Genomic DNA, 27,322 nt, shown 5'->3' on the forward strand with positions numbered 1-27,322 from the left:
TGGCACAGGGCAAATCTCCAGGTGAGGGCCAAATGGTTAAATCCAGCTGTGGAGACTGTCAATCTACAGGGACTAGGGACCCAAAAGATCATTACGAATAATAACCACGTTTCACAAAATATCTCCTTTTATCTTGGAATTCTGGGATGTAATTCTACTGAAACAAAAAGGATGGAAAACTGGAATAAAAAAACAGCTAAATGCTTGGAAATTTCTGTGTACTGAATGTCAGGCACCTTGATATTTAGAAACTACATAAAGGAGATATTTGGAATACCAAGTTATTTTTGTGCCCCTATCAAATGTTGGCAGTAATAATGATCTATTTTCTGGCTAGAGGAAATTCTTCACAATAGGTAATTCTATGTACTGTAGTATTCCTCTCATTCCTCTCTCTATAACAGAAATGCTGGGTAAAGACTGCTTATTCTGAGAGTGTGGAAAAGGGTAGAAAAATAACCAAGCTAAAAATGATAAACAACTAAATGGCTGATGGCTTGTCTAAGCCATTAAAAAAATCACAAAACACTTGTTTCCTTCACATTTTCACGTATCCCTTCCACATATGGGTTCACAGCAGTTAAATGAAGAAATTTCTAAGTTTTCCTCTAGAAGAGCATTCTGAAACAGGGCAGAGAGTCAAGCCAGCTAAACCTGAAAGGGGCAGGATAAAAGAAGACATTCCTTGCTGGACTGCTAGAGATATTCTCTGTGTCTCTCCACCCTGCCCTGTGGCCTGAAGGCTGAGCTATGTGTTCTCCAACTGTGGGACCCCTTGCCCCTCGACTTTCATGTTGTTCAGCCAGTGGAGAGCCCCCACCTGCAAGAGGTGGGAGGGAGAGAGGAGAATGAGGTCAAGATATCTGTACCCCAGATCCCTCCATGAAAACTCATCACAAGTTGCAGGGTCCCTCCATTCAACACAAGTCCTGCGAGGCAGCCCTCTCCACACAGCCATCCCTCTTTCCAATGTTTCAGGAATTGCTCTCTCCTCTTGCATCCTCACAGCTCACTCTCCCAGCCATAAGGCTTCCATTCCTTTTGGTTTCTCTATGCCCTGCCCATCCCTCCTCTGGATGTCCAATATGAGTTTGCATCTGTTTCCTGCCAGGACCTGGAATGAATATAATCAGTCCATAGTCGCCCCTCCAGTAGATGGAGCGGAGAGAGTAACGTGACCTCCACAACCTCCACTGGCAATGCTGTTTGGGTTAGTATCAAAAAGTTTCAATCCTGGGTGCAAGGAAAGGGGGTCTGTTCTTTCTAACTTGGCCAAGCATGCTGAGGGCAGCGCCAAATCTCACCCTCCCCTAAATCAGCTCAACAATTTCAGAGATTTTGGTTTCTGGGTATTGTGAGGGGAAAAAATCATTTTCACTTAAGCCACCAGCAACTCCCCAAAACAGAGCACCCAAGAGAAAGATCTAAAAGGCTGGAGTAGAAGGGGCTTGAAGCTCCGTTTCTCTCCATTTGGGTTTTTTCCTAATGTACTTAGAACATTTCTCACAATCGTATAACTTTAAAACTGAATTTACACTCTTGTCAGATTATCAAAAGAATTAGAATATAATATTTATGCAACAAACTCAAAAATGCCAAACAATTTCAGTAGCTGTGCAGGATGTTATAACCTCCTGGTAGCTTCTCTTAATTTTTGTTTTGGTTTCCATCAAGTAGTCAGAGACTTTATGTTCAATGCTTATTTAAGATAGGGGCAGGTAGGATTATTATCTTAGAAGGTAAATGGTTACCCATTAAGCATAAATACAATTGATTTAACATTTTTAAAAACCCTCTGACCTTATTAATCACAGCAGAGACACTTGGACACTTGTCCACCTAAAGACATTCACACAGAGATGTTGGAAACAAGCATGGTTTAGCTACAACAAGGGTGAATCTAATGATGCTCAAACCCCAGCTGTAATGAGGCATCACTACAACCACACGTGCATTTCCAAGGCTACTGGGAGAGGTCTGCAGTGAATCTTGAAGAAGCCTCAGTAATGTGAATAAAACAACAGAAGGTGAGACTATAAGACCCACAGAGTCAATATTAGAGCAATATTGGACTACATTTTCTGAAAAGGACAACAGCAACACCAGTATCAACATTCCAATGAGTTAAGTTAAAACTAGAGAAATTTTATTAGATATTAGAGTATTGACAACCAAGGATGATATATGGTTAAAATTCCATACATACTGTTCTCAGGTACCATGCCAGCCACAAATGACTCAAAACTACAGATATCTATACTTTGCCACAGGAATAGACAACATCCTCTTCCTCCATCCCCTTAATAGGCTTATTTCTTCTTAACTTGTGGATTCAGGAAATAGAGAATCCTTCTCAAGAAGAAAAGCCATCTTCTGGAAGCATGGTTTCCTCAGTGTGACCAGAAAGACAGCACCTCAAATATCCAGGTAAAATCTGGAGGGAGCCAGGAGCTTGAAATACCCAGTCAAAAGGGGGGCCATCTCCTCCCGTCTCTCCACTTCCCTTCCTCCTTCCCTAGAAAAGGGTAAGATACCAGATACCAACTGCATCTTAGGAGACATGTCTAACCCTCTTTCTCTCTCTCCCTCTCTTTCTCTCTCTCTCTCTCTCACACACACACCCCACACCGGCCTGATTCTCAAAGCCAACGTATTCAATCTCTCCTTTTCTTTCTAAAAAGAGCCTTCAAGCACAGCGTCCATACAAGGTAAAATTCAGACTTGGGGGGGAAAGGGAGAAGCCTCGCTTAGGTCCTGAGGCTAAACACTACCAGAGCTGTGCTTTGCGAGTTAAGGGCATTGCTAAAAATGAAGTGAAGTTTACCATCTTCTTCCATGATTTCAGGAGGAGGTGAAGGAGCTGGGCCACTGGATGATCTGAATTTTACAATGTTGACTTTTTGTTACTCTCTCTGGGGGAGAGCATGGGTTTGGGAAGCAGACAGCTCTGGGTTCAAACTCTACCCAAAACCTAGTAGCTGTGCCCTTGGGCAAGGTAGCCTCTCTGGGCCTCAATTCCATCACCCGTAACATAATGATAATAACACCCACTTCACAGAGAGGCTGTGATTTTTCATGAACTCAGATATGCTATTGCCTCATAGAGTGGAAAACGCGATACAGCTGTCACAGAGCAGCAGTAGCGTGATTCAGAATTCACAGCCTGAATCCTTTGTGTGCTACGCTAAGTTAAGGCTCCTGCTATCTCTTTCAGAATGTTTCAGTCTCAAGCATTTCATCTATACTCAATCTTCAAAGATTACTCTGCACACAGTTCAGCCTTACATTGGTTACAATCTCACCATGGCTGCACATAGTACATATTTCAGTATAATTTTCTACTAAAATCCAAGAGATAACTAACTCCTTCTTAACTTAAGGCATAGGCTTAGATTTCCATTCCTGGTTTTCTTCCCTACTAAGTTTTCATGTGCCACATGTTACATGTGCTAGTGGTTTTACATGAATGAGCTTGACATAGAGTGTAAAACTTTAAAGAAGATAGATCTCTATACACAAGTATGTTAGACATTTTACCTCAATTTTCCACCCCTTATCAAATAACCAAAGCCCAAAGTCACAGAGCATATCCCCCATCTCCTTTCCTCTTCCTTTCCGAGAGACAGACCTAAGTCACACTTAGGAGAGTAAAATTCTACAAACCCAGCAAATATAATCAGAAAGCAACAAAGGTGCAGATGAGTAATAAGGCCATTGAAGACAGCTTCATTAAAGACTACACAAGGGACTGAGAGTGGAATTAACAACATCTGGTGTGGCCTTTGGTTCTCTAACAAGCATAATTGTGTCATATTCTCTAAAATAGGTGAGCCAAGATTTAGAAAGGAAAAAGAAAATCAGAGATGTCTTGGACCATGGTAATCAGATAATTTGCTTCAACCAGAATTCAATTGCATCACCATCAGAATAATCTCCCAGGGACTTCTGGCAGTCCAGTGGTTAAGACTCCAGAGGCTTCCACTTTGGGGGGCACGAGTTTGATCCCTGGTTGGGGAACTAAGATCCCTCATGCCATGGGGCCAAGAAGAAGGAGGAGGAGGGGCAGGAGAAGGAAGGGGCTAAGAGCTCATCATCAGGAGATTCATCTGAGTCATTCTGAACTCCTCCCGCAGATGAAACTCCCTCCAATCCCAAACCTTGTTCTCCATTCCATGCTGTATAAACCTAATGGGATTCCTTCCACATGGGTAAATGTCCATGTTGCCAGATGACTGGGCCAAGGGTCCAGGGGTAGCAGATTATGGCAGCCCACTCCCTCTCATTTAGTCCTACAAACACAACAGTCAGGCCCCTGGGAGTGAAACTCCACTTGTCCTTTAGAGATTTCAGCCCAAGTGACAGAAGAGTTTTCACTGTATTGTAGCCTAAGGTGCAAAATCAGTAAGAGCAAAGTAAATTTTTGTTCCTGGGAGTCTTTAGTGGATTTTCCTTTGAAATTCACTTGCACATACAACTTACAGATTAGATCCACTACAGATATACATGAGATAACATTCTAAGATTTTAGTAGTCAAGAGTTTTTCTTGAATTAATACAGCTGAGCAGAAACAATACTTGGAAAATCTCAAACAAACTCATGGGTTATTAACAATGGTTTTCAGCCCATGCTTTCAGAGCCCCCAACATCTGAGTGGATGCAATGTGTCGGTGGGGCTGTGGAGAATGGTGGGAGCACACATGATGTGTCCCAGGCCAAATCCCCTCAGACTCCAAAAAGATTCTTTGCACAGAGAGGAGAGGGTATGGATACCCAGCTTGTGCTAGGAAGGAGAGAGAGTATTCCAGTGTTTTGAGTAGTCAGTGCTACCCAAGTGTGCTCTATGGATTGGTCCTGGCCATGAATTGTGACCAGTCTGTGGCAAGATATAGACATCAACAGTAAGCAGTGAGAAAAACTGACAGCAAGTTGACATTGCTGTGATTGTTCAGCCCATGATTATTTTTCTATTAGTTCATTTTTATTGATTTTGCAAGGATTTTGATCTGTGATGAGTCGGGAATTTAAAAACACAAACTGGTTCTTCACCACAGATAGTTTGAGAAGCATCGCCCTAGACCTGTGTTTATAGCCTTGGCTGTAAACTTCACTGGACTCTCCTGGGGAGCTTTAAAAGGTACTGATGCCTGGGTCTCCATCCCAGAGACTCTGTTTTAATTGGGATGAAATGCAGCCTTGGCGGTGGGATTTTTTTAGAACTCTCAGGTGCTTCTAATATGCAGCAAAGTATTTGAGAACCACTTTCCCCATACTGTTTAGAGATTAGGGGATGCACTTAGGGGTGAGTGAACTGGAAACACATCAAAGTAATTATTTTATGTTACTTTGAAAATTTGAAAAATATTTTAAAGTGGTAATTCCATGTTTTATTAAAAACAACAGTAAAATGAACTGGAATGCTTTGACATACAGCCATGTTATGTACAATTTTTAATGTAAACCTTTTATGACAATATAACATGCATACAATAAAGTACACAAGTCTCAAGTGCACTACTTGATATTTTCATAAACACATCCGTGAAACCAGCATTCAGATCAAGAAACAGATAATGCACAATATTATTTGCCCCCATGTTATGCCACTTTTTTTAAATGCTAGCACATTTTTTTTTAAATTTTTTATTTTATTTATTTACTTTTGGCTGCGTTGGGTCTTCGTTTCTGTGAGCAGGCTTTCTGTAGTTGCGGCAAGTGGGGGCTACTCTTCATTGCAGCGCGTGGGCTTCTCATTGTGGTGGCTTCTCTTGTTGCAGAGCATGGGCTCTAGGAGTGTGGGCTTCAGTAATTGTGGTGCATGGGGTCGGTAGTTGTGGCTTGTGGGCTATAGAGCGCAGGCTCAGTAGTTGTGGCGCACGGGCTTAGTTGCTCCACGGCATGTGGGATCTTCCCAGACGAGGGATCGAACCCGTGTCCCCTGCATTGGCAGGTGGATTTTTAACCACTGTGCCACCAGGGAAGTCCCTGATATCTTAAAATAGCTTCCCACTGAGAGGAAATAAAGACAATGTACTCTGTCACTATGAATATGATATTTATCTTGGTTTACAGTAGATCTAGTTTAAGTTGGAAGATTTCAAAGAACAGGGATAGAAAGTACAATGATTCTTCCTGGTAAACGCAGCAGATTGAAATACACACACTTCTATTTGTTCATTCAGGAAATTCCACTAAAATGACAATAAGTGCAATTTATAAACAAGAATCAGGAAAGAAAACAATAACAAAACTTTTGAAACTGCAAAGTGGTAAATGACTTGTCAGGCTTGAAGAAACTGAAACCTAAGTTGAATGTAGGAAAAATCGATATTAGTCCAATTTACAACACAGAATTTTCCAAACTTACCAGTTGCCAAATTAACAGGGATGACAGTGAGGCTACAATCAGTAGCCTTGTTTAAGTCTTTTTAAGAAGACTAATGGCTTCTTAATTCCCATCCTCACTCTGTACAGCATTTGACTACACCTCCCTTTACTCTGGCAAAGGCCAGAGCTTTATTCTCTGGAGAGGTCCAAACAGAAGTCCACAGGGACACCAGGCATGGTTGAAGATAGGGGTACCATACCAAGATCATGGAGGAATTAGGTGAACCTACACACATTGCTCAGTGAGATGCCCAGGCTTCCTTCCTACTTGGTTCGCAGGATGCTAGCAGCCAGTCAGGATATTAGAAAAGTCTTCTATGATCCAAAGGAACAGATCTCACAAAATTAAAGGTTCCCAAGGAAACAGCTCAGCTATTTGACAGTGACGTCACAATAGACAGGCCCCTGTTACGAGATAATTCTCCATGGGTCTTTCCTCCATTTCTGAACATCTTGTGTAGGATCTGACAACTTTTTGTCCTGGACTAGCTTTTCAAGACCTTGTATAGTGAAGTTTGTCTCCCTCTAGAATAGAAGGCAGGTTTGTTTGCTAATGTCTCCCTCTGGAGCAAAGATTGGGTAGGTTTGTCTGTAGACCATTATAAATGATTGGAATTTCTTGAGCTCAGGAGTCCTCTGGTATGACACAAACCCACTACATAGTGAGGACCCACCTTGTTTGCTCTGTATTGTCCCTGTGAAATTTTTGGAGCAAGGGGAACCACCGTGAGCAGGAAGCTCATGCTCCTTGCTGAACTGTGAGTAATAATGTCCTTTGTATCTGACCCAGGAATCTCAAGTCTTCTGGTAGCATCTATGAAAATGCAGCAGACTAACTTGTTAGTTCGAAAGTGGGGCAAGACCCTTCATAGTTCCTGACCAACTCAACCATTCTTACGCCTCCCAAATAGTTTTGGAGCCCTCCACTCTAGAATACATGCAGATACACAAAAATCACCAAACATCCAAGAATATTGGCTAACAATAATAAAAAATTCTTTTAGAAAGCAACTTGGAGGAAGTGGCCCATTCAAGAGAATAAAACTTTCAAAAAATGGTAAGATCCTCAGGGAATAATAAAAGAAGCTATTATATCCATAAAACAAGAATAAGATGACATTTTTTTAGAATAGCAACAATTTTTTTATTGAGGTGAATTTCACATAACATAAAATTCACCATTTTAACCATTTTAAAGTTTACAATTCAATGTTTCTTACTACAGTCACAGCATGGCCCAGCACATCCTTCACTGAAACAATAAACATCTCTAGACAAGTGCTGGATTTTCGTTTTTGTTGACACAACTTGAAAACAGAAGTGATGCAGCTTCTAATGAGCCTATTTCTGAAGATCATAATCATAGGAAAAATAAGATGCCACATTTTTAAAAGAAATATTAGGAAAATAAAAGCACTATTATAACTTCAAATGAAACTTTAAGTGAAAAACTTAATAGAATAACTTGAAAATCGAGTTAAGAAAATATCCTACAACGTACAGCACACAGATAAAGAGATGGAAACCAGAAAAGAAAAGATTATAATCTTGGTACTTCATTCCAGCATAAGCCATTAATTCAGCCACCCCACCTCTCAACTTCCTGCTCGGAAAGAATACATTTCCTCATTGCCTAAGCCAATATAAATTGAGTTTTCTTTCCTTGCTGCTAAATTCATCCTGGGGAGAGGGGAGGAGCCAAGATGGTGGAGTAGGAGGACATGAAGTTTGTATCTCCTCACAACTGGGTCACCTAACAGGCACTGGTGGGGGACTTCGGACACCTAAAGGGACAGGAGGAATCCCCGTGTGACCAGGTAGGACTTGTGGGGGAAGGAGAGGGAAAGGAAAAGTGGAGGGAGGAGGGGACCGGCACCCCTGAGGGGTGGCTGGGGGAGGGGAGGGGTTCCCACGATCAGAGGGTCCCACCCACAGTGTGGGGGTCAGTGAGGATGGCGAGAGACCTTCAGGGGATCAGGGGATCGGAGGGAATGCAGCTAGCATCTCCCCCAACTGCTCAGGCCCCGGTGAGCCTGCTGGGGTCCCAGGCCTAAACCTCAGCCCTCCAGGGCCCCCTCTGGCCCAGAAGGTCCCGGGAGCATGGGAGTGAGGTGGGGGGGGGAAAAGTGCAGGCGGAACAGGACCAGAGCCTCTGAGGGGCAGTCGGGGGGAGGAGAAGGGTTCCCACACTCGAGGGGCCCACCCATGGGGCAGGGGTTAGCAGGGACAGGGAGCGACCTTCGGGGGAGCAGGAGATCAGAGGGGAACGCATCCATTGTTTCCCCCACCCACTCAGGCCCCCGCAAGCCTGCTGGGTTCCTGGGCCTGAACCCCCGCCCTCCAGGGCTCCCTCTGTCTGTGCTGAGCCGAGGCCCCACCTGGCCTAAGCCCTGCTCCTGCCTAAGCCCCACCCCCAAGGCCTTTTCCAGCCTTTTCTTTTTTGAATTTTATTTTATTTATTTTTTTATACAGCAGGTTCTTATTAGTTATCCATTTTATACATATTGGTGTATATATGTTAATCCCAATCTCCCAATTCATCCCACCACCACCCCACCACTTTCCCCCCTTGGTGTCCATATGTTTGTTCTCTGCATCTGTGTCTCAATTTCTGCCCTGCAAACTGGTTCATCTGTACCTTTTTTCTAAGTTCCACATATATGTGTTAACATATGATATTTGTTTTTCTCTTTCTGACTTACTTCACTCTGTATGACAATCTCTAGATGCATCCACGTCTCTAAAAATGATTTAATTGATATTTATAGGACATTCCACCCAAAAGAGGCAGAATACACTTTCTTCTCTAGTGCACAGAGAACATTCTCCAGGATAGATCACATCTTGGGTCAAAAGTCAAGCCTTGGAAAATTTAAGAGAATTGAAATTGTATCAAGCGTCTTTTCCGACCAAAACACTATGAGATTAGAAATCAATTACAGGGGAAAAAACTGTGAAAAACACAAACACATGGAGGCTAAACAATGCACTACTAAATAACCAAGAGATCGATGAAGAAATCAAAGAGGAAATCAAAAAATACCTAGAAACAAATGACAATGAAAACATGACGACCCAAAATCTATGGGACGCAGCAAAAGCAGTTCTAAGAGGGAAGTTTATAGCAATTCAATCTCACCTCAAAAAACAAGAAAAATCTCAAAAAAACAACCTAACCTTACACCTAAAGCAACTAGAGAAAGAACATAAAAAAGTTAGTAGAAGGAAAGAACTCATAAAGATCAGAGCAGAAATAAATGAAATAGAAACGACCAAGACAATAGCAAAGATCAATAAAACTAAAAGTTGGTTCTTTGAGGAGATAAACAAAATTGATAACCTTTACCCAGATTCATCAAGAAAGAAAAGGAGAGGATTCAAATCAATAAAATTATAAATGAAAAAGGAGAAATTACAACGAACACCACAGAAATACAAAGGATCGTAAGAGACTACTACGAGCAACTCTATGCCAATAAAATGGACAACCTGGAAGAAATAGACAAATTCTTAGAAAGGTACAACTTTCCAAGACTGAACCAGGAAGAATTAGAAAATATAAACAGACTAATCACAAGTAATGAAATTGAAACTGTAATTAAAAATCTTCCAGCAAATAAAAGTCCAGGACCAGATGGCTTCAAATGCGAATTCTCTCAAACATTTAGAGAAGAGCTCACACCTATCCTTCTCAAACTCTTCCAAAATACAGCAGAGGGAGGAACACTCCCAAACTCGTTCTACGAGGCCACCATAACCCTGATACCAAAACTAGACAAAGATATCACACAAAAAAGAAAATTACAGACCAATATCACTGATGAACATCAATGCAAAAATCCTCAACAAAATTCTAGCAAACAGAATCCAACAACACGTTAAAACAATCATATACCATGATCAAGTGGGATATATCCCAGGGATGCAAGGATTTTTCAATATACGTAAATCAATCAATGTGATACACCATATTAACAAATTAAAGAATAAAAACCATATGATCATCTCAATAGATGCAGAAAAAAAGCTTCTGACAAAATTCAGCACCCATTTATGATAAAAAACTCTCCAGAAAGTGGACATAGAGGGAAGCTACCTCAACATAATAAAGGCCATATATGACAAACCCACAGCAAACATCGTTCTCAATGGTGAAAAACTGAAAGCATTTCCTCTAAGGTCAGGACCAAGACAAGGATGTCCACTCTCACCATTCGTATTCAACATAGTTTTGGAAGTCCTAGCCATGGCAATCAGAGAAAAAAAAAGAAATAAAAGGAATCCAAATTAGAAAAGAAAAAGTAAAGCTGTCACTGTTTGCAGATGACATGATACTATACATACAAAATCCTAAAGATGCCAGCAGAAAACTACTAAAGCTCATCAATCAATTTGGTAAAGTTGCAGGATACAAAATTAATGCACAGATATCTCTTGCATTCCTACACACTAACAATGAAAGACCAGAAAGAGAAGTTAAGGAAATAATCCCATTTACCATCACAACAAAAGGAATAAAATACTTAGGAATAAACCTACTTAAGGAGGCAAAAGACCTGTACTCAGAAAACTATAAAAAAACTGATGAAAGAAATCAAAGATGACGCAAACAGATGGAGAGATATACCATGCTCTTAGATTGGGAGCATCAATATTATGAAAATGACTATACTACCCAAAGCAATCTACAGATTCAGTACAGTCCCTATTAAGTTACCAATGGTATTTTTCACAGAATTAGAGCAAAAAATTTTACAATTTGTATGGAAACACAAAAGACCCCAAATAGCCAAAGCAATCTTTAGAAAGAAAAATGGAGCTGGAGGAATTAGGCTCCCCGACTTCAGACTATACTACAAAGCTACAATAATCAAGACAGTATGGTACTGGCACAAAAACAGAAATATAGGTGAATGGAACATGATAGAAAGCTCACAGATACAAAGTGAGAGAGTGGCATTGACATATATACAATACCAAGCGTAAAATAGATAGCTAGTGGGAAGCAGCCGCATAGCACAGGGAGATCAGCTCGGTGCTTTGTGACCACCTAGAGGGGTGGGATAGGGAGGATAAGAGGGAGGGATACGCAAGAGGGAAGAGATATGGGAAGATATGTATATGTATAACTGATTCACTTTGTTGTAAAGCAGAAACTAACACACCATTGTAAAGCAATTATACTCCAATAAAGATGTTTAAAAAAAAAGCTCACAGATAAACCCACATACCTATGGTCACCTAATCTATGACAAAGGAGGCAAGAATATACGATGTACAAAAGACAGTCTCTTCAATAAGTGGTGCTGGAAAAACTGGACAGCTACATGTTAAAGAATGAAAGTAGAACACTCCCTAACACCAGACACAAAAATAAACTCAAAATGGATTAAAGACCTAAATGTTAGACTGGACACTATAAAACTCTTAGAGGAAAACAGGAAAAACACTGTTTGACATACATCACAGCAAGATCTTTTTGACCCACCTCCTAGAGTAATACAAATAAAAACAAAATAAGACAAATGGGACCTAATTAAACTTAAAAGCTTTTGCACAGCAAAGGAAACCATGAACAAGATGAAAAGATAACCCTCAGAATGGGAGAAACTATTTGCAAATGAAGCAACTGACAAAGGATTAACCTCCAAAATATACAAACCGTTCATGCAGCTCAATATCAAAAAAACAACCCAATCAAAAAATGGGCAGATAGCTAGTGAGAAGCAGCCGCATAGCACAGGGAGATCAGCTCTGTACTTTGTGACCACCAAAATATTGCCAATGATCCAACAAGAAACCTTTTCTATTACCTTGAAAGTCAATTCCATCAGAGCCAGTAAAGAGAATGTGGACTTCTCTTTGACTACTTTGAAACTAATATCTTTTCAGAAATCTTGACTTGAAATCTTTGAAGGACATTTGTATCACCTTGAGGAAAAAAATGTGAAGCCCACCCTTAGTTGTTCAATAAGGAGAACTTCATTCTTCACTTTGCTTACTTTATGGATATGAATATGATACAATTTTTTGGGACTTCCCTGGTGGTCTAGTGGTTAACACTCTGTGCTTCCTCTGCAGGGGGTGCGGGTTTGACCCCTGGTCGGGGAACTGAGATCCCGCATGCTGTGCGGCCAAAAATGATACAATTTTTCATTGAAAAAGTCATAAAGTCATTAAAGTCATTATTATAATGCAGCTGAAAACCACAAGGTCTTTTGGAAACAGAGCTCCTCAGGAAAATAAGGATACAGAGTGATATGTCATAAAATGTCTGTGCAGACAAACAATCTGGAAGTACCTAGATACACTGCAAGATATATTTGAAGACTAATTCTGCTTAGACAAACTTAAAATGAAATATGGATTCATCATTCTTTTTTTGCTGACAAAGACAGCATGGATGATGCAGATCTTGCCTCAAAGATGACCTCAGTGACTTGAGTACGAATGCAATGCTGTGACATTAATTTGACTTGAAGAGTCTTCAAGAAGTTTCTTGATACAAATCCACCTTTCCCTGCCAAATAAGCCAAGGGGTCTCTAATTTCATTTGCTACCTCGTATCCTTGTAAGTCAGAGTTTCTAGAAAGTGTTAATATTTTAATCAAGTTGCAGTAAACCGAATATCAAAGATGAGCTGCATATTCTCATGCCTAAGACCACCCCAAATTTTCAGCTTCTTATTCAATCCAAACTAGGAGAGCTTTCTCACTAAAATCCACTTTTGAAAACTGAATAAAACTGAAATTCATTTTAGTTAACAAATTTTAATTATTTCAATTTTTCTAGATATTACCATCAAGTTTCTCATACATTCTCATAAAATAGAAAAACAGATATGACTCATTGGAATTATCACTTTTATAGCATGTTCCTATGAAATAATAAATTTCCAGTGTAATAAAATGAACTGCATGAAAATATTTGTTGTATATGTACATGGGGGGAGTAATTTATAGTTTTATTTAGATTTTCAAAAATTCCTATGTTCCCCCAAAATGTTAAAAAGCAGAAACATTATAAACAACTGTTCTACACTATAGAACAGTCCTCTAAAATAGTATGTAATTACCATGTCAAGTCACAGGTCATTTCTAACATGAATTTAATCCAATGTTACCTTGAAAACTAGTAATTAAAATTTCAAACATGATCTGACCCAAGCCCTTAAAAAAATGGCCAGGAAGTTCCTATAGAATTGAAATTATCTTTTCAAGTTCAGTTCATTAAAAGCCTACTTAAGAAACATGACAACTAAGTGCAATAGAGTACAATGGTTTGGATCCTGGAACAGCAGGAGAACCTTAAAGGGAAAACTGGTGAAGTCCAAATACAGCCTAGAGTTTAATTAATGGTAATGTACCAATAGTGGTTTCTTAGTTCTGACAAATACACATTGGTAATATAAAATAATAATAATAGGGGAAACTGGGTAAGGGGTGCACAGAAACATTGTGAATTATCTTTGCAGCTTTCCTGTAAGTCTAAAGTCATTCGAAATAAAATGTTGGGTTTTTTTAAAGTCTACTCTAAATTTTTAACAAGACTTAATCCCTCAGCAAATATTTATGGAGTGTTCAGGTACTGTTCTGTGTGCTGGGTACATAGTGCTGAATGAAACAGATCCATCCCTTCCCTTATGGAGCTAAGAGAGTAGCAGGCAGGAAAGACATTGATCAGTCACAAGAATCAACATAAATTGTAATCACAGTTTGCAGTAAGTGCTATAAAGGAAAAGTACATGAGATGAGAGAGGTGCAAAGCTGGAAGCCTGAGGCAGTGGCACTTAATATGAGACTTGAGGGCTTGTGAGGAGCCAGCCAGGTGACAGCACCAGGAAGAGGGAAGAGCTTGTTCATCAGTCTGGAGGAAGGAAAGGACCTGGAGAGCGTGCCAGCATGACCAGAGCATCATGTGGGCATGCAAGCGTGATGCCATCAGAAGAATCCAACCACGTAGGACTATGTAGGCTAGGTTTAGGCTTTTATTGTTTTCCAAAGAAATATGAGAAGCCATTGAAGACTTTAACCAGAGGAATGGCATGATCCAATTAATGTTTCTAAAATATCACAGTGACTGCTCTGTGGATGTGGACTAGAAAGGAGAAAGACAAGAAGCTCCCACTTGAGGCACTCACAGTTTTTTTTAATTAAGGAGAAATAAAAAGTTCTCACCTTCTAAATATATTTGTTCTAAAATGTCCCTGAGAAATAATAATTCATTTTAGATGTATATATTTCTTCTTTAGCATCTGCCACCATTACTCCAGCGGGGAAGACGGTGCTCCAAATGGTTCCCGGCTCGTTTGATCTGGAATTTTCCTCTAGAATGCCAATGTAAAACATGGGTATGAACAAAAATGGGTATGAAAAAAAGATAGATACCAAAGTCACATGACTTGGAGCAGGGCATCAGCAAGCAAAAACGTGCAGGCTCTACCACCCTTAGGAATCTTAGCTTCACAAGAGATAAAGATTTCTTAGTATGTCTGGTTTTCAGAACCATAAAACCATTATTGACCCTGAGTAGTGCCATCCTGGCATTAGCCCAGAACTAAATATAGAAAATCCCAGACTGCAGAATACTGTAATTTTCAATCCCTGTTTAAAGTATACAATGTTAAATGTCACCCTCAGTTACTATACCTTGAGTCTGAAGGAACTGGTGTGTTGCCCTATCCGACCTAGAAAAAGAAATACGTCTTCCAATTTTGATGTAACCAGCAGCACTTCAATAAAACTTAATAAGCAGTCTGCAGTGCTCGTTGAGTACTTTTAAACAGAACTCCCTAGGGACTTATACTCTAAACAAACACTTGGATTTTCTCAGTTTAGGAATACACTATCTATAACCACTAAATATTATGTAGGTACATTATAAGGACTATCAGACCAGAAGAAAGATTGGATCTTGAAGCCTATGATTTAATATGAAAAACTTTTTATGCAAAGCTCAGTGAACCAAATAGCTATTGACTGTCCAGCCAATCACTCCTTTTCTCTGGAAACTACCTCTTACCCTACTGTCAGTAGGGTTACAGGAGAAAGCCTCTGGCAGCCGTGATGGCATAACTTGACCCTGCCCCAGACCACCACAGTCAATAGGATCGAGAGTGTACACTTGACACAAATTGGGCCAAAGAGTCCCTTTCCCTGGGAATCTGGACTTAGAAGAGATTCTTGCTCAATCTGTCTGCTCTCTTGAATAGAGGACATATAAACATTGGAACTGCTTGCAGAGGCTATTTTCAACCATTTGGACAAGGAATAGAGAAAGCCAGTCTGCAGCAAGAGACAAGAATGGAGAACATATGCCAGAAAGAAAAAGACATGAAAGGCAGAGAAAGAGGGCTTCCTATCTTCCCTACAACAGTCCGGGACCTGACGCTTATCCCACCTAATCCCTGGCCTTAAAATCCATGGAAGACTCACAGTATCGTTTCAATCACTTCCATTTTTGCTTAAGCCAGTTCAAGTGGAATCCTGTGATGAGAAACCAAACAAGCCCTCACTAACACTCCAGGTCTCTCCATTTCATTTAGTCTCAAAGAACTGAGAACCAGCTTGCCCAAATTCTTTAAGCCAAGATCTCTGAAAGGGAATCTAATTCCAGGCTCTGCAAGCAGACAAAATGCAACAAAATGAAAAATGCTTATCCTAAAATGTCAAGTGGGAAAGAAGCTGGGCACAAAATTGTATATATCAGAATTATGACTACACTATAGTTTATATTTGTCAATAAATCAAGAAGTGAAGCCCTATATGCATTATGAAGATTGGAAGGAAATTAACCAAAATAACGGTAGTCATGTTACAGTGACAGGATTATTTTCCTTTTTCTCTATATTATTCTGTGTCTTTAACTAGTTAAATACTTCATAACGTAACAGAATTATAACTTCAAAGGCTATGTAAATGTGTTTATATCATAATGACGTATTTTTAAAAGTAGAACTTAAAATATCCTATCTGTAATGTTCACCACTATATAAATAGACCGAAAAGCAACTGCCCCTTTAAGACTCCACATGTAATGGGGCACAGGAAATCACAGGAGTTTAAGGATTTAACCATAACTAGGAAACAAAAGGCTATTCACTTTTGAAAAAGTAAAAATAAAAAGACGCCACATGTAAAAAGGAACAATGAAACTTCCAGCAGACTAGTCCCCAATTAATTATCAGCCTTCCCTTCTTCACCTATTTGCCCTCCCAATCCTGTATAAACCCACCTCATCCCATGCTACTCATCTTCAGCTGGGATTTCACCCTTCCCTTCCCCCACTCTCTCCCCCAATTTGTCCACACCCCTCCCCCAACCCCTGCGCTTTTCTCTACTTTGATGTCTGGGTATCTGCATCGCCAGACATGCAGACTCATCCTGTCACCCATAAGCCCTAGATTTGCCTCCTCTATTTTGGATCAGCCCATTGGGAATAATCTCATCACAAATGGCTCCAGCCCATTTTAAACTATCCCCAGGGGTGATCCAGGTAAGCCAGAAAGTGGTAAGAAGTAGAAGGCAACCTTCTAATGGCAAAATAAAAAGTATTGCAGACTTGGATAATTTGTAAATTATCTTTAACATTGCTGTAACACAATTTTCAATAACAGTTCAGAGTACAACATTGGATAGGAAAAAAATGTAAGTGGTAAACCATTTACTTACAAGAAAAAAGTGAGCAAGCCTTTTTGAAATCATGAAGCCAATTCAGCTGGTTTCCCCCATGATCACAACAGCTTCCATACACTGAACTGCGCATTGTGTCAGACATTTTATATACGTTATCTTATATAACCCTCACAATGACCTGTGATGCAACTATTACTATTTCCATTTTACAGGAACAAAACTGGTGATCTGAGAGGTTAAGTTACTTATGCAAGTTTAAAAGTCAAGCAAGTAGCAGAGCAGGGTCTTGTGGTCTTTGCAATAGATCTTATGGCCTCAAACTGGTCTTAGATGGGCTTTCTAAAGCAAGTTTATCTGACACTTAATGTTAAACCCATGTGTTAGCTATTAGTAGCAGTAGTATTTTACAATACAAATATCAAGTTTATATGTAAATTTATATTTTAAATGAAAAATACATATCAGAATAAACATTGTAGAAACTACCACATTATGCAACATCAATAACATATACAATGATATTCAGTATCAACGTAGACCTTACAAGTTATAGTTTAAAACTATGTTACAAAGACTTCTTACTACGTATCAATGGTAATTATTTATAACTGTTTATAAAATGCTACCTGTCATATACAAAGAAGCATAAAGCTTATTATCAAGGTATAAAAAGACTATGAACTGAGAGAAATATTTATTGCATTCATTTCACTAGTATGAGACAATTTTATAACTTAATGCCAGTTAGAGTGCTGAAGTGTTATATTAATATCGTACCATGAAGACCAATACTAACCACTTCACAAGGGGGGGGGACCACACTTTATTTCTTAGAATTCTAATAACTTTATACTATTTTGTATTTTTAAAATTGCCTTTTCCCAATTCAAGTACAGAAAAGGTTATAAAGGCAATAAGGACACAAATGCAGAAGTTACAAAGGTAGAGATCATAAAATACCATTTGGTTTATTCTCATTCTCTGAATAGGCACATCTGTTTAATTCATTCATAGCTGGTGACTTTTTTCTTTCCCTCCAATCACTACCACCATGTACACTTTTTCTGTGTGGAAATAATTAACTCTCCAATTTTTTCAACAGAAACTATAATCATTCATTCATTAGTACAATAAACTTCATTGAGCACCCAGAATGTACTCCAGTACACTTTCACTTTGCCTAAGATAAAAATAAATAAAGATAAGTCCCTTCCCTCCCCAAGCTCCGAGGGTGAAACAGTCTTGTGAAAAGTAAATAGCCCAAAATAGTGTGCTAAATGCTGGAGCAGAGGTGAGTACACAGTATTACAGGAGCACAGAGGGAGGATTAACCCAGCCTGGGGCAATCAGGAAGCTTTACAGAGGACAGCGCATTTGAACTTGGCCTTTAAAGATAAATAGGAGCTTTCCAAAGAGTGGAAAAGGAGACATGGGGAGAGGAAGCCATTCAGGCCACAGTGTAAAAAGGCACTGAGGACCTGAAGAACATGGGGACAAGAATGTTATTAAAACAATGAGCAGCTTGATGAGACTATGTTCAGGGTTTGTGGAGGCTATGTGAGATATGAAATTAAAAAGGAAAACTGGATGAAAAATTCAACAATGTAAGTCGATTAAGGTGTTTAAATATATGGAAGATTTTGCATACATTAAATTTCACTTATTAAAATATATAGACCAATGAGCGAAATGTTCAGTACAAAATAAACAGCACTTGCATGGGTCTATGGATATAAAACAGACTGAAAGGGTAGTGTTAGCCAAAATGTTAACACTAATCACCTCTGGCTGGTAGAATTATAAGTAATTTTGTTTTTAATCTCTCTTTGCTTCTCTGCCTTCCAGATTTTCTGCATTAAGCATGCATTACTTTGGCAATTAGAGGGGAAAACATGTGCTAAAATAGAACAATGTAAGCTGGGCTCAGATTGTGGCATGCTAAGGAATTTGGACTTTATTCCACAGAAAATGAAGATTTATCCCTGGCATTTGATCAGGGATATGAGAGGAAGATTTGCATTTTAGGGAATTGAATGTTCTTAAGGTGTGCATACTGGATTAAAAAGATTTGAGATTGGGTGAAAGATACAATGATATGGACGTATATACGCTACCAAATGTAAAATAGATAGCTAGTGGGAAGCAGCCTCATAGCACAGGGAAATCAGCTCAGTGCTTTGTGACCACCTAGAGGGGTGGGATAGGGAGGGTGGGAGGGAGACTCAAGAGGGAGGAGATATGGGGATGTATGTATATGTATAGCTGATTCACTTTGTTATACAGCAGAAACTAACACAACATTGTAAAGCAATTATACTCCAATAAAGATGTTAAAAAAAAGATACAATGGATAGAACTAAGGCAGTGATAATAGGGATGGAAAGCACATATGTGAGGTAAAATAGATAGGACTTGTTAACTGAATATAGGAGAAGGGGGAAGGGCAGAGTTTGAGGATAACTCCAGGTTTCTGAGCAATTGGTTAGATACAGATATTGGAAGCTAAAAAGCATAATAAGAAGGAAAAGCCATGTTTTAAGGACAGAATGATGAATTTAGTTTTATGTGTGACATGCCAGGGGGACATTCAGGTAAGAATTCTAGTAGACAGTTGAAATATGGGTCTGGACTCAGAAAAAGTGGACCTAGAAATACAGACACATTGAAGATGGTGAAGCCATGAAACTGAATGTACTTGCTCGGGGAAAATAAAGTGAGAGGTGACAGCTGAGTCTGGAACCTTGGGAAATGCTAAGTCACAGCAATAGTTGGAGAATTGAGAGGGCCAGAAGTTGGTAGAGTTCTTTTTGGAGACGGGATGGTCAGAGCTGGGATCAGAGCAAGGACAAGAAGTTTTACTACAAATTTGCAGCTACCGGTAGAAAACAACCACAGAACCTGGTCACTGGCAGAGTATAGAAAAAAAACAGAAGGCCAACAAGCACAAAAGGCATAGAACAAAGAGAGGGAACCGGCCACCATCTGAGATGGAAGGCGGGGCGAGGAGAGGTAAAGTAAACATACTAGAGTTTACTGAATGAGATTTCTCCATGGAGGGTGGGGCTCTTTTGAAAGCTGTCAAAGCGACCTACTGCATGCTATCCTAAGACAGTGAGTTCTACCCTTTTTTCTTTTTCTTTTCTTTTTTTTTTTTTTTTTTTTTTTTTTTTTTTTTAAAAAAAATTTTTTTTTTTTTTTTTTTTTTTTTTTTTTTTTTTTTTTACAAACAAGGAAACTGATGGCCACAGAGAGGTGTCTCATATTTCAGAGCCAAGTTGCTGGCAGGTTTAACTAGAATAAATTTCCAAACCCCTAGAGTTTAATTCATTACACATCAATATACTGCCTCCTTATACAAACACAAAAAGAAGACTCACCCCAAAAATATTGATAATGGAATACAGTCAAATATAAATGGATTTATCCTTTGACTTGACTTATGGAATGAATGACTTCTTATAGTAATACAACCCTCTTTGATCATCACCTCTTATCTCCCAGCTAACCACCCATTAGCCTTTGATCCCACTGAGATTTCCAATCCATTGATCCTACCAACTTTTCACTCTCCCTAATCATCTCGATTTTCTCTCTTCTCTATTCACCAGCTTTAAATGCTATGGTCATTCACTACAATACCTTCCTTGCATACATTCACAACTCCCTTGCCGCTATTATTACACCCACTGGATAATCTGAAACTCTGGTTACATCCTTCTCTTCACTTGCTCCACGCCACCACTGTGTCAATGAACATAACAACCTACTGACTGGTCTCGCTTCAAATTTCTGACCAGAAACTAAACGTGCCCTTTAAGGCAGCCAGACAACGTTACTGTACTCTTCCTCAGTCCGTTTACTCCCCCCATAGAACAACACACACCTTCTCTTTCCTCCAACCTCTACCACCTCCTCCTTTATCCTCACTCTCAGTTGATGACCTTGCTTCCTATTTGGAGAAAATGAAAGCAACCAGAAGAGAATCTCTGGTTGGTCCAGACTCCCACCATCTCAGTTATCCTCCTTCCAGACCCTTCATCCACACCCTCTGCCCTATATCCATGTTCCTATCTAAAGCGATGTCCCTTCCTTTGTGCACTAGTTTTGGTACACTATCTCTCCAACATCACTGATTTTTCTTTCTCTATTGAATCATTCTCATGATCATGCAAACATCCTGCAATTGCCTCCCATCTTACAAAAAAAAAAAAAACTTTCTTAACCCCACTACTCCCATTTCCTCTGCTCCCCTTTGTACAAAAATCATTGAAGAATTGTCTATACTCACATTTCCAATTCCTCCCTCTAATTCTTGCTTAAGCACATTCTAATCCACCTTCTGCCACCTTACGTGTTCCTGTCAAGGTAGCCAATGATGTCCAGTTGCCAAATTCATGGTCAGTTATCAGTTTTTATTTTCTAGACCTTTCCGCAGCATTGGACTCGGGTAATCTCTTCCCTCTGAAACTCTTCACTGGCTTCTAGGGTATCATATGCCCCTCTTCTCACCCTCTTAATGTCTCAGTGCCCCAGAGTCAGTCCTTTCGCCTCTTCTCTTCTCTATATACGTTGACTCCTTGGAGATCTCTTTAGTCTTAGACTATAAATAACCATCCAAATGCTGGAAAATCCCTAATTTATATGTCCAGTCAGGCATCTCCTCTGAACTCCAAGATTATTCTACGTCTCCAATTACATTTAAACCTTCCAAAATATATCCTTACCCCTTGACTCCCTAAACTTCTCTGCCTTGAATCTTGCCACACTTTAGCCACTGGCAACTCAAACCTGGTCAAACTAGAAAAGGTGGAATCATTTTTTTACTCCTCTCTTTCTTGCAGATATCATATCCAACTATCAGGAAACCCTATAGAGAATTTCAAGTATATAGAGAATCTAATTTCAAATATATAGAGAATCTGACCACCTCTCACCTCTGCTACTGCTACGCCTCTGGTTCAGGCCACCATCATCTCCCACCTTGGTTATTACAGTGACTTACTAACTAGTCTCTCTGCTTCCACCTCTGCCCCAATAGAGCAGTCAAGTTGATCCTTTTGAAATGTAAGTCAAGTCACATCACTCCTCTGTCAAAACCCTGCAAAGGCTCCCAATTTCATTGAGTACAAGCCAAAGGACTTACAATGGCTGGTAAGGTGCTATTTCATGTGAGCCCCTGTATCCATAGTGTCCTCATCTCCAACCACTTGCCCAATTATTTACCCCACTTCAGCCATGCAGGCCTCCCCACTCCTTCTCTAGCAGGCCCGGCATGCTCCACCTCAGAGCTTTGCATGGGCTGTTCCCTTTGCCCGGAACGACTTCCTCCCAATGTCTACAAGCAAACTCCCTCACATCCTTCAGGTCTTTGCTCAGTTGTGACCTCCTCAGTGAGGCCTTCCCTGGCCACCCTATTTAAAATTTCCACAATTGCTACCCCCTCAGACTTTTTTAGCCTTTTAACTTTTGTTGATATTTTTGTTGAAGCAGGTATCACCTTGAAATACAATACTTTATTTATGTATGTATTTATTTATTTATTATTGTCTGTCTCTTCCGACTAGAACTTAAGCTCTAAAAAGGAAAATACTTTTGTCTGTTTTGTTCACTGATGTATTCCCAGCACATAGGAGGTGCTCAATTAGCACCTGTTGAAATAGTGAATCTATTTCCCCTACCAGACCATAAGTAACTTGAGGTTAGACTAATGCTTTAATCATCTCTGTACCCATCTATCTATCTAAATTTATAGATATAGAGATGATTGTATATATATATATATCTTTTATATATAATGCATATATATCTTTTATACATGTTTATATATCTTATGTATACAATGTATATTATGTATGTATGCACCTTTTACATACATAATATACGTACACATACATTTCTTTTTGCATCAGCCTGACTACTAGAATTTGTTCTGAGCTAGATACTCATCTTCCTGATTGGCAGGGGTGGCAGCAGGATGCATTACCATGAGGTTGATCATTAATGCATATTGTCAGAGATGAGTCCCCACCTGCCTCTAGAAAAGTAAATGGCATTGATATCAAGAGAGGTCTCAAACATTACCATCAGAAAATGGGAAAGCCACCTTGCCTTCACATATTACATATTCCTCACCACAGCCTTTCCCTAAATATATCTTTCCAGACTTCCCCCGAGCTGTTGCTCATTCCCGGTAACAGCTAAGTCAATTGACCATATTGTACTGGTTTGCTTCAATGTGTTTGTTTACTAGTTGAAGCCTGCATTAAGGGCAGGATTATTTCATGGTGCTCAGCTGCCTGGCCCTCTTCCAGCTCTCTCTCCTCCTAGCCTCTCTGCAAAATGGCAATCTCTTTCTACCTCTGAAAGCTTAAACATCCTGAAAGGTATTTGACTATCACATAATTCTCTGTCCTTGTGAGATTCTCTGCCTTCACTGTTTGAATTCTGTGGCCCGAAGTTAGCTAAGAGCCCGTCACAAATAACTATGCCAAATGCATCTTTATCCCTTTTAGCTTCAGTTACTGTCTTAACCTGTGCTCTTCCCTCTTTTTGTCCAGTTATTGTACGTCAAATGAAACGTGTGAAGCTATTACAGCAAATATGAAAAGATAATATGAACATGTCTCTAAAATGTCACTTTTCCAGTTTTCTTTTTGATTTCTTCTTTATTAACCAAAGTTCCATTGTTATAAAAACTATAATAATATGCTACCCTGGGTCTTGTAATCTCACAGCTTCTACATTTTCTAAGCAACCCAAATCCCATGGTTCCTAATTAAAATATTCAACGGTGAAATCTAAGTAACCTCTACATGGTATACTAGTGCCTTCGCTTAAGTTTCTAGGGTTAAAAACAAAAAGCCTGGGCTCCCCTGGTGGCGCAGTGGTTGAGAGTCTGCCTGCCGATGCAGGGGACACGGGAAAAGCCTTTGCCAATAGGAAAAAAGGAAGTTTTGAGTCTATAGTATAAAGACTTCAAACCACATTCCACAGCATGTTATTTTCTTTCTCGAAAATTCTAACACTATATAATTACTTTTGTATGGAAAATGAATAACATAATCTAATGCTAAAAATAGCTAGACAGAAACCATCCAAATCAAATGGGCCTTTCCTGAAGCCAAATAAAATATTAAACTAGAAAATATCTGTGTGAGGACAGCCCATGGAAGAAAGCTCAAGAGATGGAGCATAGCGGGCGGGGGGGGGGAGTTACAAGAAAAAAGGTGTTTTTCCCCTCTATGTGTTAGGGTTTACTAGTTTCAGAGAAACTGTAACGTTGATTGTACCTCAAATGTCTCAGAAAAATACCAATCCGAAATGCATCTACGAGCGTCCAAGGCTTCCGGTTAAAAATAACAGCAAAAACATCAATGAAGCTCCATCTATGGCGACAGAAATGCATTGATGGAGAAAAAGCGAAATCCCACCTGCATGGGAATTAAGCCGCAGCTACTCCCCCAATTCAGAGTAAAACGAGCTTCACTTGGGTCGCCAGCAGAACTAATCCCAGCAAATAGAGCCAGTGGGTTCGTGTGTTGGGAGAGAGGGACGGGGTAGAGCGCACCTCATCGCCCTCCCCGCAAAACTGCTCCAGAAACGTGAAAGCGTCCGCACCGCATGACCTCGCTTAGCCGGAAGAAAGGCGGACCGCACAGAGCGGCCCGCTCCGGCTCAGCGGTAGCCGCGACGTGCGGTGGACAGCCGGGGTGGGGGGGTGGCCCGGTCGCGCCTCCCCCTCTCACCCATCCCAGCCCCCAGTCTTTTCACGGGTCTCTGGCTCCAAGCTCCCAGACTCGGAGCCCTGGCCAGGTTCCTTCTCTGCCCGAGGTGGACAGCCTCCCAGAAACATTTTAACAAGAGTAATTCCCGCGCTGGCAACGTCTCAACAGCCTGGAGTGAACAGTCTGACCCATCGGCTTCGGGACCCACGTCTGGGTCGGCCTCCGCCGCCAGCTCCACCCCCGAGCCTCCCCAGCGCCCAGCCCGCAGCCTGGCACCCAGTAGGGACTTTGGGGCAGTGCAGCCCCAAGGGCTGAGTTTCGCTAAGTAAACGGCCACGTTGGCCTGTTTGGTCGTGAATAAGCCTGGGGTGAGCCGGCCGACGGCCGTCAGGAGCGCTCACCCGGTTCCCTCTGCGCTTCTGCCCCCAAGGCTACCACTATTTCCAAAGTCCGAGGCGCCAACAGTCCGGACACCCGTTCTCTCTCACGGTTCAGAACCGAGGACAGCGAACACACTTTTAGCCCCGGTAGCCCCACTGCCAGGATATTGGCTTTAGCCACGCCAGCAAGGCTGGAGGTGTCCGGACGGCGCGCCCTCCCGCATCCCACGCCTCCGGCGCCTGGTGCAAGCCAGCCCCGCGGCATCTTACTTTTCTGACTGGAGTAACCCGGGTAATAGCCATAGTAGCCGGTGATCCGCAGGATCCGGTCCTCGATGGTGGCCACCCCGTTGGGGGCCGCCTTGACATCCATAGAGAGCACGGGGCGGCGGCCCCGGGCGCGGCGGGTCGGAGAGCGCAGCGCGGGGCCCGGGAGCTGGTGCAGGTGCCGCCGCCGGTGCTGATGTTGCAGCTCGTGCTCCCGCGCCCAGGCTCTGACTCCGCCGCCCGGCGCACCACCGGCGCCGCATCACAGCGGCGGCGGCGGCGGAGCGGCCCCGACTAGGGCCGGCCTCTCTGTCAGCCTGGCAGGTCTCCCGCCCGCCACCCCGCGCACTGCTGCCCGAACAGCGCCCCCTCACCTCCGACACCCACCGCTGCCCGGGGCGGCCCCACCTGCGCGGACTTTCATCATTAACCCTGTTGACCCCTTCCCGGAAGACTAAACATCCCCCAACCCCACCTGCCAGAAGGGACGCTTGGTCCCGGGCGTGGAAGGAGAGGAGAAGGTGAGATGGTGTCCAGGGCTCAGGAAGGAGGGCCGGGGATGCGAGAGACCCAAGCGGAACCAAGGGCTGTTAATGTGAGAGGTGCACGCTGTCGCTTGGGGAGATGACACCTTGGGGTGCCCCCAGGGCTTCGTCTACGCTTGGCGTCTGCACCACCAGGGGTCTGCTGATCTGCAAGCGTTCCCTGGAGTTAATCAGTTCTCTCCACTTGCCTAGACGACGGGGAGTCTTTCTTTTTTTTTTTTTTAAGAAATGAAAAGAAAAAAATGAGGCCCCAGCAGGTGGTACTTGGAGTGATTATTCAGGTATCATGGACACAAATACTTGTAGAGATCAAGCCTCCAAGTCTGACAGTCCGTGTCGGGCCAGACCCTCCATCCACCCAGTGAAATCATTAAAGGCCTGGGAGCTGCAGCTGTGCACAGCATGTTTATTTTGCCCATTCCAAATGCCCCGATGAGAAATGATTTTCTTCTTATTGCCAAAACATCGGGGGAAGCCCTTCAACCTGTACATATCTCTGGGCGGGGGAAAGTTTTAGCTACAATCCAGAGATATTCCTTCCACCTGAGTCTAGAACGTCCTTCCCCGTTGGGGGCCGCCTTGACATCCATAGAGAGCACGGGGCGGCGGCCCCGGGCGCGGCGGGTCGGAGAGCGCAGCGCGGGGCCCGGGAGCTGGTGCAGGTGCCGCCGCCGGTGCTGATGTTGCAGCTCGTGCTCCCGCGCCCAGGCTCTGACTCCGCCGCCCGGCGCACCACCGGCGCCGCATCACAGCGGCGGCGGCGGCGGAGCGGCCCCGACTAGGGCCGGCCTCTCTGTCAGCCTGGCAGGTCTCCCGCCCGCCACCCCGCGCACTGCTGCCCGAACAGCGCCCCCTCACCTCCGACACCCACCGCTGCCCGGGGCGGCCCCACCTGCGCGGACTTTCATCATTAACCCTGTTGACCCCTTCCCGGAAGACTAAACATCCCCCAACCCCACCTGCCAGAAGGGACGCTTGGTCCCGGGCGTGGAAGGAGAGGAGAAGGTGAGATGGTGTCCAGGGCTCAGGAAGGAGGGCCGGGGATGCGAGAGACCCAAGCGGAACCAAGGGCTGTTAATGTGAGAGGTGCACGCTGTCGCTTGGGGAGATGACACCTTGGGGTGCCCCCAGGGCTTCGTCTACGCTTGGCGTCTGCACCACCAGGGGTCTGCTGATCTGCAAGCGTTCCCTGGAGTTAATCAGTTCTCTCCACTTGCCTAGACGACGGGGAGTCTTTCTTTTTTTTTTTTTTAAGAAATGAAAAGAAAAAAATGAGGCCCCAGCAGGTGGTACTTGGAGTGATTATTCAGGTATCATGGACACAAATACTTGTAGAGATCAAGCCTCCAAGTCTGACAGTCCGTGTCGGGCCAGACCCTCCATCCAC

General features: G+C 42.0%; 1 protein-coding gene across 1 annotated transcript in view; it reads right to left on the minus strand.

Annotated features, from left to right (window-relative positions):
• Positions 1 to 25,496, minus strand: part of SLC35F4 (solute carrier family 35 member F4) — a 292,375-nt gene extending 266,879 nt beyond the window's left edge. The window contains exon 1 of the mRNA XM_007447957.1: positions 25,394 to 25,496. Within this exon, the coding sequence (XP_007448019.1) occupies positions 25,394 to 25,496 (103 nt within the window). The remainder of the gene's footprint in view (positions 1 to 25,393) is intronic.
• Between the last annotated feature and the right edge of the window lie 1,826 nt (positions 25,497 to 27,322).

This window comes from Lipotes vexillifer, unplaced genomic scaffold (assembly GCF_000442215.2).
Source record: "Lipotes vexillifer unplaced genomic scaffold, Lipotes_vexillifer_v1.1 scaffold221, whole genome shotgun sequence".
Classification (NCBI taxonomy): domain Eukaryota; kingdom Metazoa; phylum Chordata; class Mammalia; order Artiodactyla; family Lipotidae; genus Lipotes; species Lipotes vexillifer.